Here is a 17,623-nt window from a genome sequence, read left to right on the forward strand (position 1 = left end):
ATTGACAATAAAGCATCTAGGATTGACTCTGTGTTATAGAGTGCTAAGGAAACTAATTATAAAATTGTTTTTGAGAAATTACATATGTTACAGAAAGTCGAATTCTATCCTAAATCTCAAAAGAAGAATTTGTAAGTGCAATCAACCAACAAGTGTTAATGAACCAGGCATCCAAACCTTCACTTTTTGTCTTCAGTATATTATCCATACAAAAACTTTTTTGTGTTTTGTAGGATGTTCAATTGAAAGTGAAAACTTATCTTCTGGGAACAGATCTGTCTAACTTCAAATACGATGACTTCATATTTGTACTTGATGTTATCAGCAGGTATGCTGGTGTGGTCGTAAGACCTTTAAGTACATGTCCACAAATGAGCTCTGGTCAGATAGCACTGTTGGTTAAGGCTGATGTTTGCATTTTGATGCCAATTTCACTCAAATGTGCTGATAGCTTGAAGAGCAATTCTTCTCTATGTGAGAGTTTATGAGGATGTATTTAGGAGAGGTAGCATGAACTGCTTTGCTGCTTAAGTGTGATATGATTTCAGTATTGTCTATCTTCTATGATATGTGCAGGTCTAGCAATTTTTTTTCTAAGAGCTTTTAAAAGCTCTGAGTCTTTCTGAGTCAAGCAGAAAAATACTGTGGTACTGCCAACCTGTATAATATTATCCTTCTGTTTTGGTAATAAAATAACAGATCGAGACTGAACTGACAGCTTGCCCTGTGTAGTGGGCTCTCAAAAATACATTTATTTTGCTTATAGCTCTTTGTCTCTTATGTGTATGGCACACAATGATAGGATTTGAAGGAAAATGAGACATGGACTTTTGTGGAATGCAACTGTTACATTGCAATGTAACATTGGTACTCTATGTTTATGAAGATACATCTACACTCACAGTTGGAACAGCAGTATTAAGAAATCAATAAATATGTCTAAACTTTGTTTTATTACTTTAGGCTGATGCAGGTTGGAGAAGAATTTTGTGGCAGTAAGTCTGAAGTTTTGCAAGAATCTATCAGAAAACAAAGTGTTAACTATTTCAAAACATACCACAGGTGAGACTGTTATTTGTGCAGTAGATGATTCTAACGACATTTACTGTTGTTGGGTAACCGCTTTCCAAAGGAATTCCACTGCATAATGTTCCTGTGTTGAGGTTGCCTGTAGACTGTTTCCTGATGAGAACAAGGCTCTGAGGCTTGAAGAAGGGGAGAGGATAGAGAAGCCTTCACTTCCAGCTGTGTTTGTGAAAAACTGTAGGTCTGCAGCAGGATAGGCAGATAAAGATGAACAACATTAGGATAGTCCGATAAAGATGAACAGCATTTTAATGTAGAATTTCAGTAGTTTTTTAGGTTGTCTCTTGTTTCCTGGCATCCTGAGGAGGAATGCCTTTGAAGTCCATACTTTGTAGCAAAATTGTGTCTTCTTTTTCTATGCTATTGCTTAAGAAGACTTGTCAGGTATGACTTTGAAGTGTTTTTTCAATATGCATTTCTGTCTTGAATCAAGTAAGATATTTAGAACTAAATTCATCCTTTTCAGTCATGTCTTCATGGCCTGTTCGTTGGCAGGATGTAACTACGTTTCAGTCAGCTCTTATGTCATATCTGAGGCCAGTCATGTGTTGTCATGGACAGGCATTCTCTGGACCCAGATATGATATATGGCTATAACAGCATCAAGACTTATCTTTCTGTTTGTTTTAATTGCCTTGATTTTAGAAATGTTTTGGTTTGGGTGATTGACAACTTTTTAATTCTAGTTGTTTAGCATTATGTTCTTTCTGGGTGTAAAAACTAGGAAGATATGAGAAGAAATACAGCCTTCCATGCTCTAGGAAATGCTTACTTTCCTAGTCATGATCTGTTGTCCTCTTGTCTGGGAGCTGTCATACAACTAATACATTCAGAGCCATTTGAAAAGTCTGAGACTTTCTGCCGAAAGTCCATGAAGTATGAAAATTAGGGCAGGAGAACATGAAACAGTGCTGAATTCAGAAGATGAGAATGAGGTTTGGAATTTCTTCCAGCTTTGGTAGTTTGTTGCTAGGAGTTCTTTCTCATGATTTGATGAAGACCTCAGTTCCAGTTGTCTGAAAAACTTGAGCCTTAATCATATCCACATTATGTCTTGTCAGGAGATGTCACCTATTTTTATTTCTTGAAATTTATCTGAATCCTAAACAGAATTTTGTGAACCGATTTTGGTCTACCTAACCATCTTTTACTACACTGACTTATCACAGAATGCCTTCTTAGGTTAAGTAAATATAATTTTGACTGTTACAGTTCTGTGTATGATTAACAGCTTAAATAATCATAGGCTAATTTTCTGAATTGTCTTTGAGTAAAATAAAGGTTAGGGAACATTGATGGAATATGTATAGAAATAGTAATTTTTTGAAATAGCTTGTGTTTTTAAGATAATGTAATTCTTGTGAAAATAAAATGAAATATTTATTGACATGAATTAAATTTTATGAAGCATTTCAATATTTTCTACGTGTTTTATGCTGCATGGGTATTGTGAAGATTAATTGGCTGCTGTTTTCATTCTCAGAAGGAGAAACATAAAAAACCCTGTCTCAGAGCTGTATCTCCTAGGTTGTTTATATAAAGCTTTAAGCATCTTGCCTTTTCAAATCAAGCTAATATGGCTTTCACTTCTCTTGGATATTTAATTGGAGAAAAAAAAAAAAAAACAGGAGTGCTTTTAAGGATTCATTAGTGCATGAAAGCTACACACAGCTGAAATGCGTAGAGTCCAGGAGTAATCAGTTCTTCGTGTAATTTGACATACATGGCCTCCTGGGCAGTGTGGTGTTATGGAGAACTGCCAGCATAGAGAAAATATTGAAAGGAATTGGCTGTGTGATTCAAAAAACATAGAAGAGAACATAGTACTAGAGCATACAGGAAGCCTGTTTTTTGGGTGCAAATTGATTGTTCTGATAAATCAGAATGGGCTTTTGGCAAAGAGCATCAATAAGATGATTTTTTGAAATGCAATTTACTTTTTGTACTGATACACTTGTAAAAAGGTGTGTCTGATCACTTAAGCTTTTCAGAGAATGAATGCATCAGATCTTCATGCATTCCTGTTTCTACACGTATATGCTGGTGAAAATTAAGAGCATTTGTTCAAGTTCTCTGTCAGAGCCTTGTTTTCATATTTAAAATGCTACAAAACCTGTTGTGTGGTTTTTAAACGGTTGCTTTTCTATGAGTCTTTCACCTCAGTCTCTCTCACAAAGACTTTTAATCTCTAATGCTGGTTTTCACAGCATCTCTCGCTGTTCTTTCTGTTGGCTTTACTGTGAGAAGATCTGCAAGCTATGGGTGCTCAAAGCCCTGAAAATAGCACTTAAAGTCTATTTGTATTTAACTTGGGAATTTAAATAAACACAGCAAACTGTAGTCACAATTCAACACATTGCTTATCTCATTATGGCAAGCAAATTTTAATTGTAGTGGTGGTTGCAGTTCATTATTGAAGTTGTGGTATTCCTAGAATATTTTATTGCCTAATTAGAAACCAATGCATAATTTACCAATTGTTACTTTTTAAACAAAACAATATGCCCTATATTAAGAGGAAAAGATAGAGTAATGTGATCCCAAAAAGTATTCATTGCTGTTTTTCCTATATATTTCATTTATGTGGCAAATTTTTTTCTTTATCAAAGATGTTTCTACTTATGACAGGGTGGAGGCTTCTCTGGTGATTAAAAACAACAGAAGAAATGCAGAGATGTAATGGCTTGATTACTTTTCCTTATTACTGTATTACTGATACCAAAGTAAAATTAAGCTATGAAGAAAATTAGAGACTAATAGCCATTTATGTTTTTTTATTTGAAAGGTTGAGATGTCTGTAGGGTATTCTTTCCTCTTCCCTTTGCTCTCTGTTGGCTTTGGTATATTTGAAAGAAGCATCTGTCTTATGTGGGCTCTCAGAAGCTGTTGTGCTGTTAGTGGAGTGTTTATATATTTATATTGCTTTCTACAGTTTACAGAGGAAAAAGATCTAGTATTTCTGCATAATTGTAGGTGTCCCTCTATAATTTTTAATGGTTTTGACTAAAAAAATTAGTTTACAAATTTTCGAGATAGTCTCAAAGAATATCTTTCTCCAGAGGTGTCATAAAAAATACACTGTTTTGGTAGCCACAGCTTTTGGTGGTTTGTTGGTTAGAAGAATTGCTTAAATACTTGTTTTAAAGTGTAACTTTTTATACAGTTTTTCTCTGCAGAAGTGACCGAATTGCCAATGTTGTGATTTACTCTTTCTTCCAATTAAGAGTATTCATTTGTGTTTCAGAACTCGTCTTGAAGAACTAAGAATGTTTTTGGAGAATGAGACCTGGGAACTTTGTCCTGTTAAATCAAGCTTTAGTATTTTGCAGCTTCATGTACGTTCTATGTATAAAATATACAAATGTATTAATACTTTAATTACTAAGAGTCATGATGTTCTAAGAAGTAGTAAGAACCATGAACTACTGTACAAATGTTTTTAATGGCTTCTAAAAGCTCCTCAGTTTTACTTCATTAATTATTAGAAACTTAGGAGTCAAATGGTTTTGAAACAGTAGTGTTTCTGTTTCAGACAGGCAGAGGTTTTTATGGAAGATGCTGGAGTTGTAAGCATAATGTTAGCCTTTATTTTTCCTGTTTCAATGTACTGTTAATATGTTTGTTTTTAATTCCTAAATTATTTATCTGACAGTAAGATGCTAGAACATGAGTGCCTGAAAGTAGTTGCAGGAGCACTCACTAGCTTGTACCAACTTGGCATCTGTTTCTGGAAACATAGGTCATACCGCCTCAATTGGACAGGAAAAAAAATATTCTTCTGTGGTGAAGTCCAACTGAAAGCAAGTAATTACTGTACTCGCCTTCTAATCATCTGAAGTGATTTTTTTATTTTTAGCATGTGGTGGATGAAATTAACTTGTTTTGCCAAATAAAACATGGTGCCTGTGATTAAAGCTATAACTGAAGTGCAGGAATGTTTTAGCACAACAATGTTAAGCAAGATCATTTTGCAACCCCTGTGGAGTTAACTGTAGAAGTAAGCAATAGGCTACTAGGTCACTAAAAGTATGGAGGGGGAAGGAAGGGAGGACCCTCAGCAGCAAACAGCAGCAAATCAATAATATTTTTAGTAAAGAAATGGTATTATAAATCCGTACATACTGCTCAAGGGACTGGAGCAGCAGAAAATGGCAGAAAGTTATGGACTTGTTCAAGCAAACAGAAATCTAACATTGTAGTGCTTTTAACTGCATATGTTTTAATCTTTAAACCCTTAATTAAAAGAAAATGTACATTTTTCCGTTATGAATATCAATAGCTAGAGTTTAATAGATAAAAATGGTATGTCATCTGAGATAAGTTGTGTTTTTTAGGAAAAAAAAAAGTAAAAAAATAATGCCTTTTGGGTCCTACTTGGTCCATACACTTGCAAATGTTTGTGCACTCACACAGTGATCAGAAACTGTGCAGTGGGTTTCAGAAGAAAAAAAATCTTGACAACTTTTTAAAAATAAAATATCAACAAGAAATTTTCAGCTTTAGTAAATTATTTAGTAACTTGTATAAAGAAAACAGCATTTTTGGATAGAATTTAGGTATTTTTTTATCTCCTTATTTCTGTGAAATAAAAAACACAATTAGTTTTGACCTAGTTTTAGACAGTAAATAATTTCAGAATGCAGATGTATTGCATGTTGTAGCAGAAAACTTCTAAAAGTACAAAGACAAGCAGCATAAGGTTGTCACTTTCAAGGTTAACTTGAGCCAGCGTGAAAAGCATGTTTAAATAAGCAGCAAAATTTGGCTAAAAGTTAATTGTCCACAAGTTTGTTGTTATCCTTTGTTTTTATGGAACTGGAGTCATAATAATGTGGAAAATGCCTGATGAAAACGTGACTTGTTTCTGTTGGTAGGAATTTAAGTTCATGGAGCAGTCGCGTTCCCCATCCGTGTCACCGAGCAAGCAGCCCGCCTCAGCAGTTTCATCAACGGTGACGCTGTTTGAGCAGTACTGCGCCGCAGGAAACCCCTTCGAGATTCAGGCCGACAGCAAAGATGATGAGACAGAAGACGTGTTAGCTTCCAATGGGGTATGGAGGGTTTCAGGAAAAAAGAAAACAAACAAAAAAAAAGACAACTAGTGCTTTCAGTAAATTATTTATTTTGTGAGGCAATGATGGTACAATAATCTGTTGCCTGCAGTACTGTGCTGCTTTGCTTTTAAAAGTGCCAGAAACCCAGGCATCCTGTTTAAAGTTCAGTTTGTTTTGTGCTGAATCAGTACTTTTTTCCACTAAAGTCAAGCATTCCTGAAGGTTAGCAAGACATGTTCCACCTAAATTAGTATTTTTCCAGGGGTTTAAATTAGCTTTCTTTGTGGAGGTAATTTATCATTTTAGGACTTGCTTTCCAGCTTCATAGGAAAGAATTGTTGTGGGTTGCTCCTTTTTTTTTATCTGTTCACACCTATGTGATTTGACATGGATTTTCTGATGTTTGTTACATCATTTTTAGTTGTAATTGAAAGTATAACTCTCTTTATTGTGCGTTCTTCTATAAAACTGAACAGTAACTGTGTGGGTTTTTTTCAGACGTCTGTCAAAATCTATCAGTGATCAAATGTGTTTCAATGTAAAATTTTGTACTGTTCTCTTAAATGCTACATGTTTTTGTTTAAGCTTTTGTTATTGTTTATCCCTTTGATGAATGATGTTTTATTGGGCTTAACTTGTGCTACTGAGGCTGGATAACATCTCAAGAACAAAAAAGAATAATTGCTGCTTAGGGATTTCAAACTCCTCTGATACCTTGTGGGTTACTGCTATTGAATGAGAGCCTACATTGTTCCCATATCTTTTGTTTAGTGACTTGTAATCAGCATACTTATACTTGTAGAAGGCTAGAATTGTCTTCATTTCTTGGCTCTGGATGGGTTGAGGTGTTTTTATTTCTCTCGGCATATTTGTATGAGATGTGAAAACTCTGCATACAAGTTAGGACAGACCTACTTTGGTCTTCCCATTTCTAACATTTTACCCTTCAGAATCTGTTTCTCCTAGCTTGAAGAAAACCTTACAAGACATTGTCTTACTGGGTGCTAAGCTTTTGCAAGCATTAAATAATTTGATGAAAAACTAGGTAGCAAATGCTGATAAACATGTTGGAGGCACTGTTTTGTTGGCTTTTGCCAGCATGAAGTGTCACACTGCTGCTTTCTGTCAGTAAGACAGAAGCACTGAATTGTTAGTGTTCGAAGGGACCTCTGGCACTGAGACTTGCAGGCTCATGAGAGAAGTAGTGCTTCAGCAGATCTTACTGGCACTCTTTGAAACCTGCAGGAGCTACGAAACATAACTGTAAAACAGACAGAAATTTGTCTCTCTGAATGGAGGCACAGTACAGGTTAATTAACCTGTCAGTAGGTGTACAGGACATCTCCCAGGGCTGGTATTGGAACCAAGGTATTTTATGACTGAGGTGACTGTACTCCACAGATGACCATCCTACTTTCCCTTTTGACATTTTTAGTCTCCCCTCTGCATTACTGTCCCAGAGGCAGGGTAAGTGAAGTTCTTGTTAATAGATCCTTTGGGATGGATTAGAGTGAAACAACACTGAATGATTGGTGTTTATACATGCATATAAATGGCAGGTTTATTTTAGAACAATTGGATTTCAGTGGAAATGAGGTATGTAGGTGTTTTATCTAGCATGTTGTTATCTATAGTAATATAACAATATAAAAGTATCAAGATATAACTTAATGAAATATACAAAGAAAAAAAGAAGGAGGAAAGGGTAAGAGTAGATAGTGAAAAGAACACAACTCATGGATCCAACTGGGACTTGGTCTTTGCAATTTCAGTGCCCATTGGTGAAAGTGATGGCCACAATCTTGATCTGTTGGGGCTGAGGGAAACCACCAAACATGAAAGTTCAGTGGGTTAACAGACATTCATGTTCAGGGGGCAGCAGACAGGTACCTCCACTCAAGGGGTGTTTTTGGCTGCTGCAATATGGATCATGTGCAGTCCTCTGGTGGAAGGCTGCTGACATGAGTCTGGGGGCATTTTGGGGGTCTTTGATGGTTTGTGGCCCCTTCTAAATAACTTGACTGCTGTTTGACCTGACTTAGTTGAGCCAATGATGCATTATCAGAAGGGGTGAATACCTTAAGGCTTATGCGATACCTCTTCATGGGAAGGACATTGGCATGATAAAAAGCGTTATCCTGTCTCACAGGAACTGTTTATTACTCACCTTTTTCCCTATCTGGATCAAAAAATGGCTTGTTGCTAAACAAAGGCTATTTTTTCATGGTCAGCCTCTGGTGGTGGGTGTGCACCTCCTCTGTCTTAGGGAGATCAAAGGTTTTGCCAGCACACAGTTGGCATGTGCAAACCTGGCCTCAGCAGAACACCTGCTGCTCTTGCAAATTGCTGATTGCTTGAGCCATTTACCTTTAATGTTTCAGTGTCACAAGTGTCTGTTCTGAAGTGCTAACACAGAAAGAACTCCTGTTTAAAAAGTAGAAGGCACACCTATTTTATTAATCTTTACATAGAAAGAGAAATAACCTGCTTAGACAATGAAGGATAAAATTTTACAGAGGTTTTCTGTGTCAGTGTCTCGACTGACCAGTTAAGGTAGAGGCACATTTTAGCACTGAAAATTGGAATTACTTCAGGTAGAGGTTGCAAAATCTTGTTTCCAGAGAATACAGGCATGTTGCCAAACATAGAAAGAAGTAGCATGATAAGGACATAAACAAGTAATTTACTTGACAGTTTATCTGTAGTGTGGGAGAAACTGTCAGGCTTTCTTTTGTGAATTTTAAAGTCTTTTAAGTGCTTAGTTGTTGCAAAATGGGGCCCCTGGACCCAATTACCTCTGTATTAGCTCTGTATCTTGAGTTTCAGTGAGATGCTTTATGTCCCCTTTCTGTAGCTTCTTAAAATATCTTTGTTATGATACAGTTAATGAACTGTATAAATATTCCAGTATTGTAACACTTTTCAACTTTGATGAACCTTGCCACTGCCTGTGGGTTGGTTTGAGTGGATTGCCTAAACACTTGTAACTGATTATTGCTGCAGGATACCTGAATTAATTTTTACTTTAAAATTTTACTGCAGGCTGTGCAAATTTAAAATAGTTTTCTAAGGTCTCTTCAGATTAAGGTCACTGTTTAATAGCTGTGAGTTGTGTGAGTTAATGCATACTTTAAAATACTAATGCATTTATCTTATAAATAGCTGTTTCAGATCATTAATAGCATTAGATGGAGGAGATTTAAAAGTATTTTTCCATGTTAAAAAAAAATTCTCAAAATCCCTCTTATTCTATGATGTTAAGGCATTTAATTAATGCCAACTGACAGATTCTTACATCAATATGAATTGTAGTTAACAATTGTGGTCAATTTATCTTTTTACTGTCACTAAATTTTAATTGAATCAGCACATTATTTATTATATATTAATGTATAATAAGTGGTGGTAATTCTCTGTGCTTTTTTTTACTGCCTCTGTAGGGATGAATTTTGAGGATTACTGTTTTTTTCTGATTATAAGCAAATAATAAAAGCTGAAATATGTAGGTGCTTCATAAATCAACTAGAAAGCAACACAAATTATCGGTAGCTGAAATAGAATGATGCAAATATTTACTCAATCAACATAATGTAATTTGCCTGCTGCATTTTTAAAGAACATTGTCAGCAGCCTTTCAACCAGCAAAGTTATTTGTATCCTAATCAAGGTAAAAGCCAAAAAGTGACCAAAGTGCAACATTAAATGAGTGTTAATATTATAAGAAAAATAATGGTAGTAATTTTTTTTTTTTTAACAGTATGAATCAGATGAACAAGAAAAAAGTGCATATCAAGAGTATGATAGTGACAGTGATGTTCCTGAAGAGTTGAAAAGAGATTATGTGGATGAGCAGACAGGAGATGCCCCAATAAAAAGGTAAGTAGGCTGTGTGTGTCCTTGGTCTAATTCACATGCTTTTCATCTCAGTATTCTGATTAGTTCAGTTTCTATAATCTGCAGCAGTGGAATAATAATCAAATGAATATTATGCTGCCTGCACAGTTAGAAGGCTCAGCACTTAGATCTCCAGAATGAGGAGGAACATTAAAACTGCTCATCATTATTGCAGAGAAAACCTGAAGAAAGGAACACTTTGAAAGCAGATAAAGGCTCTCTGAAGCAGGTAGTGGAAAACTGGTTCGTAAGGACTAGATGTTAACTGAAGGTCCTTCTATAGCAGCTCTTGTGTATATGTGTAATTTCTGTTGGGTCAAAATCAGTTGTTTGCAGACAAATGCTTTGAGTTTTGAGTTTCTGCTTCTGCAGAACAGTAAACTTGTACAGGCTAAGGAAAAAAAAATAAGGCTCTTCCATAACTTGAATACAGTACTTTTGAATTTTAAGTTCTCTTTTTCTTTAATACACACATAGATATATATAAATGAATACATATATTCTATTTTGATGTATATAAAAAAAGTATTTTATATATATATATATATATTCATGTAAAAAAAAGCCAACTTTGTATCCTCTAAAAAGATCTGAAAACAAGTTTATGTCTAGGACACTGTATAACTCTAGATGTACATCTAGACTTTGTGAAGTAGGCTAACATTCTTTATGCAGGGTTTGCAGGACAGCTGGAATGCCATCACTTGGATCAGAGCAGAGTAGCAGAGTTGTTACAAGATGACTCTTTAGGATAAAATATTGTTAGCATGATTCCTTATATCCTTATACCTTATAGAAATATAAGGTATACCATGTAAACTGCCTCCTTTCAAAGAAGTGGTGGACATATAATTAAAAATTATTTAATTGGAACAAACAAGAGTTGCTGTCCATAGGTTTGTGCTGTGAAATTGAAATTTTTGAAAGAATATAATTTTGAGGTATGGCAGCTGGCAGAGGGTTTCTCTTACAGAAAATTAAAATGTATCTAGTTGGATAAATATCATTGAGTTCAACTTCCTGCCTCTTTCAGAACTAAAATTTATGAAAAAGTTAATGACTCTTAGTTTCACCTTCCTCAAAATTACTGCTATTTCTAGGTAGTAACTTTCAGCTGTTGCTGACAAATCGGCCTCTGTTTTGTTGTGACTTGTGTTGCTTTTATTCTCTTCATGAATTATGAATTTGATTCAGATTGATTAAAATGACTGTTGGGGCAAGACAGAGGCCTGCAGAACTCCAGCATTAGAATAAAAGTAAAAAATTCCTTCTCTAGCACAATTCTATGTAAATTAGGTCAGGCTTCTTTCTTAAATGTTAGATTCCTAACCCTGTTGTGCTTTGGCATAAATAAAATTCAGCGCTGGAAGGCATGCTGTCATGTGAAAGAAGGGGGGAGGAGTAATATATTTTCCACTAAATTTCATTTGTATGTCTTTGAATGTTTTCACATTTGCTGTATTTTGTTTTTTTTTCAAGCGTTTCTCGAGAAACTCTGAGGAGTAGAAAGAGATCAGATTATAACCTCAATAAAGTGAATGCACCTATTCTAACCAACACTACACTGAATGTAATAAGGCTTGTTGGTAGGTAGAATAATTGTTTTTTAGAAGTGTTTCTGATTTTTGTGCAAAAGGATTATAGCAAATATGTTAAATGATATTTAAGGCCCTGAAAAATATACCTAGTTGGGCTCTATTTTTACTATTTGAAAATGTTAATAAAATAGAAATAAAGCACTAAACAAATTCTTTAATTAAATAGACAAATTTGCTTATATCTTGGGAGTTATTTTTACCTGGAAAATTAATCTTCATGCATATGTTGGTTATGTAGTTTATCTGTTTGAAATATTGAATGTGTTAGAAGAGTGGAGATAGCAAGCAAAAAGATTAATGCTCTGTGTTGCTGATGTGTTTTATGAAATTATTTATTTTAAAGTAGAATAGTTGCAAAAGTAAGAACTTTAAGACTAAGGTTTTTTTTTCCCATTTCATTATTCAAATTCTTGCACTCAGAATAACTGTTTTCACTACATAGTCATCAACTAGAAGATCTCTCTCATACATCCTAGTAATCCCTAGGGAGTTTAGGGAATCTCTGTCCCTGTGGGTCATCAAGATGTGACTGGACAGGCTGATGAGCAGCCTTGTGTCTCTAGACCTTCTCTAAGCCAGAGGTTCCACTAGGCCACTTCTTGAGGTCTTTTCTTGCCCAGCTTTTCTATGAAAACACTGCCCTCCAATTCGAGATGTGATGGGATTGATTTTTCATCATCATGCCTTCTGTGTGATGATCTAGATAATTGTACCGTAGCAATTTTCTGCTACTGACTTCTGTTTTATTTATAGAGAAAGGGGAAGTAACTGCCTAAATATATCTGAGTAGGCAGGAGAGAGAAGAATTATGTATGTGTTGCATTAATGAGGTTTGCCTTCAAAGCTTGAAAATGATTGTTGCAATTCAGAGTAAGCCTTTTTAAAAAAGGTTACTCCAATACCTGGTTATAGCAACTTTTGCTGTCTTTGAGGGCATGAAAGCATGAAAGTCAGGAATTAATTTTCTAAATCTTCTTTGCAGGTTTGCTAAAGCCTTTTTATTTCATTGAGCATTTACCATATAAACCTGAAATGAGAGTTCATTCTGTTCTGACTTTTCTGTAATTGATCTGTGACTTAGGTTGGAGAGATTTGTTTGCTGCTTTCTGCTATAAGGTTTTGCTGTAAGAAAATTGAGGATTGAATGTAGAAACCATTCATGGCACTTTCATGTAAACTCCAGCCTCTGTCCCTCCCATAAAACACTGTAGTAGTAGGTGAAGCAGTAGTTCTGGTTTTCCAATTTTACATAAGGCGTTCTATTTGAGGATAATGTTGATAACCCCAAAATTAAACATTATTTTAAAAGATCATATATATACTTTATCCTCCTTCTGGAATTATTATTAATTTTCAAATTTTCTGCTGTTTGGAGTGTTTTATATTGTTTTGGTAATGAGTGATAGTAGTGTTATTTAAAACATGGAATTGGAAAGGGACCTCCTGCGGGAGGAAGGTGTCATTTAGTACTGCCTGTAAATATGTTTGTTTTCAGCTCCAGCTCAAAAATACTTCTATTCCCAGCACTCATTCTGATAAGAATTCTATTTCAGAAGCCTTGTCATTGTAAAGAATAATAAAAAAACAATTATCCTCCTATTTTCTGCTGACTTGATCTTATGACAAAAGAAATTTTGAGGTTTAACAGATTGTTTTGTTTTTTGATGCATACTGTTCTGCTGTTTTTACAGGAAGTAATTCTATTTCTTTTCAGTCTTTAATTTGCTGAACAATGTGCCAAGATTTCTAGTGTCCTCTGTACTTATCCACCAAAAACTTAAATTTTCTGCCTTGTTGTAATCTTACCAAAATCACATGTAATACTTTGGATGAGATCTTCCTGCATTGTCCATTTCTTACATAATTTCATCATGGTCCTAAGTTCCTTTCATTTTGCACCTCTTTTGATTTCTTACACCTTCGTTGTACTGGCAGTCAGTAATGGCCTTCTACAGCCAGTAGATCCTTCACTTTCCTAGTTTTTTCCAAGAGATAAGCTGCTAGCTTATAGTAGAAAGATGCATTTTTTAAAATAATTGTCCCCTAAATGCATGGATTTACAATTTTTGCTACCGAATTTCATCCAGTTCTTATTAAAACGATCATCAAGTACTCCTGTACATTATGTTAGTCCTTTCTGTTTTGATGGTGCCTCTTTATTTTTTTCTATTATCACTCTTATTTTTGTGCCAGAGTAATTTGTAAAAATGTTAAAGAGATGGCCAGTTGTTGGGAACTCCACCAGTAGCTTTTTTAGTTACTTCCTTTTCCAACATATTCTAGCTTCATTTATTTACAGTGCAGTGTTGTTATATTAATACTTTCACCAAATCCCAGATAGATGAAATGTACTGTGTCCTTTGTGTAGAAAAACATGTACCTTAGTCTGGTACAGTTCACTTCTGTTAGATCCATGATTTATCTTAATTTTGCCTCCATATTTCTGTTCCTGTCATTTCCATAGTTTCTTCAAAACAATCTGAAATTCTGCATCCTAAAAATTATAACAGTGGATCAGTAGTTATTTGGATTACTATTTTCCCTCCTTAGTATGTTTTTCTTTGCTGTTTTTCAGTCATAGTGATGAAGATGCAGATTTAAGTTGCCCAATCCAGTAACAGAAATAATTGCCCTACTTTTTAGGAAAGTAGTAGTGGCCACTACTTTTAGGAAAGTAGTAGTGCCCATTGTGTCATATGGAATGAGTATGACAGTGTTAACCATTTTGAACTATTTCTATGTGCTCTATGCTTTGTATGGAGGCTAAATGAATAAAAAAAAGTAGTTTAATATTTATAAACTACATAAATGAATTGCTAATGTATAACTGAAGTGGGAGCGGTTACAATTGTGTTTGAATTTCAAGTAAACAGTTCAATTTGTCAGATTTCTCTTAAATTAATGAAGGTAATTCTCTTTCTAGTATAAAGTAGCCATCACACTAATTTATGAGGTTAATTTTTCCTGTCAAGCCATTGCATGTTGACTTAAAATGTAAAGGAAGAATAAACCTGTTTTAAATTTATATGGAATAGTTTGACTAAGCACTATATATCAACAAGAATAATTAATGATTATGTCATTATATATATAGATACATTGATCTCTTAATTAATATCATTCTGATCTAAGAAATAGTTTAGTGGCTATTTATGGGGTTTAATGCTTTTTTGGCCTTATTTTTGCTTGTGTTAAGAATGGGTTTTGAGGACAAATGCTTAGATTTTGCTTGCTTTAAACCCCATTTTCTTGCAAGAAAAAAATAATAGTGGTGACAAACCTCACAGCAGAAGTTGTTAGCTGAAGTGAGTGATTGGTAACATAACATAGAACCTCATGTGACTTTAAAAACCTTAAACCACACAGCCTTTAAACAGACTTTGCACTTTTTCCTTCAAAGCAGCGTTTTAGCTCTTAATGTGTGTCTTCTTTCCACCATTCCTTTTTCCCAGCCACCTGGATCAGGGCTTCCCAAGGTCTTGTCAATGAAGACTGATACACAGAAGGCATTTGTTATATCAGCCTTTTCTGTGTCCCCTCACCAGGGTTCCTTCTCCATTTAGTAGCAGGCCTTTTGTTATTGATGTATTTGAAGAATCCCTTGTTGTCCTTGACATCCTTGACCAGATTTAATTCCAGGTGGGCCTTAGCTTTTCTTGTCTTAATGTCTACTCACTCCAACAACATCTCCATATTTGTTCCAAGTGGCCTGTCCCTGCTTCTACCTCCTGTATATGTCCTTGAGAGAGTTTTGACAGATGTTCCTTGCTCATCCATGCTGGTCTCTTGCCCCCTTTGCCCAATTTCTTGCTCGTCAGGATGCACCATTCTTGAGCCTGGAGGAAGTGGTGCTTGAGTACTGACTATCTGTCTTGGACCCTTTTTCCCTGCAGAGCCCGTCCCCATGGGATTGTTCCAAAAAGATCCCCAAAGAAGCCAAAGTTAGCTCTCGAGAAGCCCAGGGTTGCAATCTGGCTTCCTGCCCTGCTTCCTTCATGCAGGATTCTGAACTCCACAATCTCATGGTCACTGTAGCCAAGGCTGTCCTCAACCTTCACACCTCTAGCAAGGCCTTCCTTGTTCATTAGTAAAGGTTGAGCAACACACCATTCCTTGTTGCTGTCTTCCACCATCTCTGTCAGAAGTTGTTGTCAATACTTTACTATTTGTGCTTTGCTGTTTTGTTCTTCTAGCAGATGTCAGGATGACTGAAGTCCCCTGGTGAGAAGCAGGGCCTGTGACCATGAGGCTGCTTCTACTTGTCTGTTAAAAGACTTCATCCACTTCCTTCTCCTCATCAGGTGGCCTGTAGCACTGACACTGACCCCTGACAGTGTCACCCTTACTAGTCTGCCCTGTTATCCTAACACTTGAGCTCTGGACTCACCATCCACCCCAAGACAGAGCTTGATACATTCCAGGTGTTGCCTCACATACAGCACAACTCCACCATTGTGCTTTCCAGATCTGTCTTTCCTAAACATGTAGCATGTAGCCCTTCATGACAATAATCCAGTCACACAAGCTATCCCAGCATACCTCCATAACTGCAATGAGATCAAAGCCCTGTGGCTGCGTACACATCTCTAATTCCTCCTGTTTGTTCCTATTGTGTGCATTGGTGTACAGGCACTTCATAGAGGTATTTGAGTGTGTCAATATCTCAGTGGGAGTGAAAGGGGATGTCCCATAGTCCTGTCATATGTCTTTGGCTACTTGTACCTGCTGGAGGTATCCCACTTAAACCTTATTTTTCTGCATGCATGGTCACTGTAACTTTCCCTTTACCCCATCTTTCCTAGTTTAAAGCTCATTTACCAGGTTGGCCTGGTAAAGATTTACTGGCAAAGATTTGTGTGTGCTAATTTGTGAGGTGCATCAGTTTTGTATAGATTAGTCTGATAAAGAATGCTCTCTCTTCCTATCCTTAAGGACAGAAGGAGTTCTGCAAGCAATACTTCAAAAGAAACCTGGCAAATGTTCAGCAGTTTAAGCTATCTAGAGCCTCTGGAAATTCAAGCTACTTTCAGCTGCTGAAACTTTAAGTGCTGTTTTCAAGTATTTCTGGAAATTTTTATTTTGATATGGCTTTGGACTGTGTGCTGTTTGGAAATGTTCTTATATATCCCTTTTTAACCCAAAACAGTAACTTCAGCACAAGTATAGGTAACAATGTGTAGACATTAAAAATTGGTGTCCTGTTAGAGCAACGAGGAGGAAATGTTCTTGGAACACTTGTGTCAAGTTGCTGAGTGATGTAGTAATAGAGAAATGTTCTTGGCAGTGGGAGATTTTTATAGGTACAGTACTTGGGCAGTGTGTAGTGCATAGCCCTTTGGAAAAGTATAAGACACTGCCCAAGAGATTACCTTCAATATTCATGCCAGCTGCACAGATACTTGGGAGTCTTAACTGTCCAGAATGTGACTCATCACTCATAGTGTGTTTAAACATACAGGTTTAAAAATATATATATCACAGCATAAGTGGAAAAAGTCAGCCTGTCCAATACAGAATATTCAGATAGTATGGATGAAGGTGACATTTGCTTTAATTAGGGTACCAATACCATCCTTTCACAAACATTCAGAAGTTTCCACATTGGACTGTGCGTTCAATTTTCCCTTTTAGAAAACAAATAGAATTTTTTAAGTTTACTTTTCAGTTTGTTCATAATGCTATGGGTCAAAACATTAATAATTAAGTGTATAGAGTTAACAAAAGGGCTAAAGTGACAAATACCAATTATTACAACCTGTGTCAAATCTCTAAAAATAACAAAACATATGCTTGTGTGTCTTAGCAAACAGGGGTGTAGTCATGTAGTATTCAATAAGGAGTCTAAATTAGATAGAAACCTGGAAGGTAGCAATGTCAGGCTATTGTATGGTTCTTACTCTAGTGCTCTACCATTTTATCAGGTATGTAGCTGTATCATGCATGTTTCAACTTCGTTATCTTTGCTGACCTACACAATTACTTGCTTCAAAA

General features: G+C 35.8%; 1 protein-coding gene across 1 annotated transcript in view; it reads left to right on the forward strand.

Moving 5' to 3' along the window:
* VPS50 (VPS50 subunit of EARP/GARPII complex) overlaps positions 1-17,623 on the forward strand; it is a 79,165-nt gene that overhangs the window by 35,808 nt on the left and 25,734 nt on the right. The window contains exons 15-20 of the mRNA XM_053946873.1: positions 234-328; positions 964-1,062; positions 4,331-4,421; positions 5,961-6,137; positions 9,898-10,016; positions 11,514-11,620. Coding sequence (XP_053802848.1) covers positions 234-328; positions 964-1,062; positions 4,331-4,421; positions 5,961-6,137; positions 9,898-10,016; positions 11,514-11,620 — 688 coding nt within the window. The remainder of the gene's footprint in view (positions 1-233; positions 329-963; positions 1,063-4,330; positions 4,422-5,960; positions 6,138-9,897; positions 10,017-11,513; positions 11,621-17,623) is intronic.

Source organism: Vidua chalybeata, chromosome 1 (genome assembly GCF_026979565.1).
Source record: "Vidua chalybeata isolate OUT-0048 chromosome 1, bVidCha1 merged haplotype, whole genome shotgun sequence".
In the NCBI taxonomy this organism is placed as follows: domain Eukaryota; kingdom Metazoa; phylum Chordata; class Aves; order Passeriformes; family Viduidae; genus Vidua; species Vidua chalybeata.